The sequence below is a fragment of the Phanerochaete carnosa genome (genome assembly GCF_000300595.1).
Source record: "Phanerochaete carnosa HHB-10118-sp unplaced genomic scaffold PHACAscaffold_6, whole genome shotgun sequence".
Lineage (NCBI taxonomy): Eukaryota > Fungi > Basidiomycota > Agaricomycetes > Polyporales > Phanerochaetaceae > Phanerochaete > Phanerochaete carnosa.
In genome coordinates, this window is record NW_006767633.1 from 3,532,144 (window position 1) to 3,534,421 (window position 2,278).

The window sequence follows — 2,278 nt, forward strand, 5'->3', positions numbered from 1 at the left end:
CTCGCATTCCATGTGCTCTGTCTCCACTGTGTCCACACTCTCGTCGAGCGCAGCTTGATATGCTGTTGCTTCGGCAATGTCTGGCCTTGCTGCAGCCTCGTTAGACAGCGCTCACTCAGCCTTCCAGCTAATAGACGGTGACGGAGTGGGGGAGCAGTAGTAGGTGGGCGAAGGGGTGAGGCTGATTGTCAGTATCTCTGGAGAGGGAAGAAGACACCGGTTGTCAGCGCCCTGCACTTCTTCTTCGAGCTCGGCGAAGTACAATGACGCCGCTGGATGATCGTTGTCGTTCGCGTGCTCGATCTCCTGATTAAAGTCCTGTGCAAACTGGGACTCCATTGGAGGGTCCTTGGGCAAGCTCTCTGGTTCCTCGTAATAACCCCCCCAAGGCAGCTCAAACCTGGGCAGATGGCCCACAGAAGCGACGTGATGCCGCCAACACTGGATGCGAGAGGTGGTCTCTGGAAAGAAGTTGACAGTGAAGGAGTATTGTGTTGCTATCATACACACTTACCCATCATGAACACTGAAAGGGTGATATTAGTTAAGACGGCTGCTGGTGCTAGCGCGACGTAGTCAACTTGCCTGCGAATTCTGTAAGCGGGGTGATAGGCATCTTGGTGGATGTAGCGGCTGCAAAATTTGAAAGTGGGTGACAGACTTTTATACACTGGATGGCTGATGGCAGAAAATGGGATTCAGCGTGATTTCACTTGTGGCGAGCGCATTGCGCTCATACAATCACACTAGAATCAGCATACCTCGTTAGATCAGAGCCACAAGCCCGACATCAGCCCGCCCATTTATGAGGGTACGTAAGGGCGTGGAATCCGGCAATAGTAACGTCGATGGTGAAACGTAGCCGCGAGGGATTGCGAGGCTAGAATTGATACACATGATTCGCCCGCCAGTGGCGACTACATGGCAAACTGTATTGTTCGGCACACACGCACCGGTAGTACAGAGATTTTGTACACGCCCTGTGATTGCCGATGTCAGCAGTGCACGCATGCTGCAAGAATCAATTCATTTCTGTGCGGTCGAGTCATTCTACCCCTTTTTTGGAGGGGGGTTGGTGGTTAAAATGTGGGTTGTGTGATTAAAAATCTGCAAACACTGTGAAAAGGGTAAAATGCACTCTGGAGAGCACTTTCAGATGTAAATACTGTCAAATGGCAATATTCAGTGGCCAACAAGAAAAATACCCGATCGTGCAGCAGTGTGCAATTAGGAAGAACATGGTATAGACACTCATATGAAACAATACTATGTAATGAATCAGTATCGCATTAATAACCCGATCGTGCAGCGGCGCGCGATCAGGAAAAACATCATATTGTAGACACTCATATGAAGCAATATTGTGTCATCACACAGTATTGTGTTAATAACCCGATCGCGCAACAGCGTGCGATCAGGAAAACACCATATTGTAGACACTCATATGAAGCAATACTGTGTCATCACACAGTATTGTGTTAATAACCCGATCGCGCAACAGCATGCAATCAGGAAAACATCATGTTGTAGACACTCATATGAAGCAATACTGTGTCATCACATAGTATCATGTTAATAACCTGATCATGCAGTGGTGCGTGATCAGGAAAAACATGTTGTAGACACTCATATGAAACAATATTGTGTGATAAAATAGTATTGTGTTGTTGTGCCACGATTACACATCATTGTGTGATCGGATACATTTAGTGGATTGAAGGTGCATTTAAATGCAATGCAATACCATTAGTAGCATTGTGTTTGCATGCATATGCATATATTTCACATCCAATTCACTTAATGTATCTGATCGTACATTGATGCACAATCATGTTATAACAACACAATACTATTTTATCACACAATATTATTTCATATGAGTGTCAATAGCATGTCTCCCCTAATCACACACTACTACAGGATTGCATATTTTCTTGTTGGCCACTGAACATTGCCATTCAATAGTATTTACATTTGAAAGTGCTTTTAAGAGTGCATTTACCTTTGAAAACCATTGCTATTAATGTTGTCGGCATCAGACCGGCACCCATTAGTAAGAGGTCACTAATATTATATTATTATTTAGCTCTAGCTCGGCTATCCCACCTCTCTCATCATCAATGGTACCCATATCTTTTGATGTTAAGCCTCTGGCAACATATGAGGAAAGTTTGATGATGTGCTAGGTTGAGATAAAGTCATTAGACACCCTGCAAAGAGGAGAAGGAAAGGAAAAGTGCTAAAGAGCTAAGATATATCTTTAAGCACTGCTTGAGCC

At 44.7% G+C, this 2,278-nt stretch overlaps 1 protein-coding gene across 1 annotated transcript; it reads right to left on the bottom strand.

Moving 5' to 3' along the window:
* Positions 1–111: 111 nt before the first annotated feature.
* On the bottom strand, positions 112–521 carry PHACADRAFT_197356 (uncharacterized protein; the record flags this gene model as incomplete). The annotated part of the gene is made up of 2 exons (XM_007397535.1): positions 112–461; positions 515–521. 2 exons carry the CDS (start codon positions 519–521, stop codon positions 112–114), a joined length of 357 nt encoding a protein of 118 aa, XP_007397597.1.
* Between the last annotated feature and the right edge of the window lie 1,757 nt (positions 522–2,278).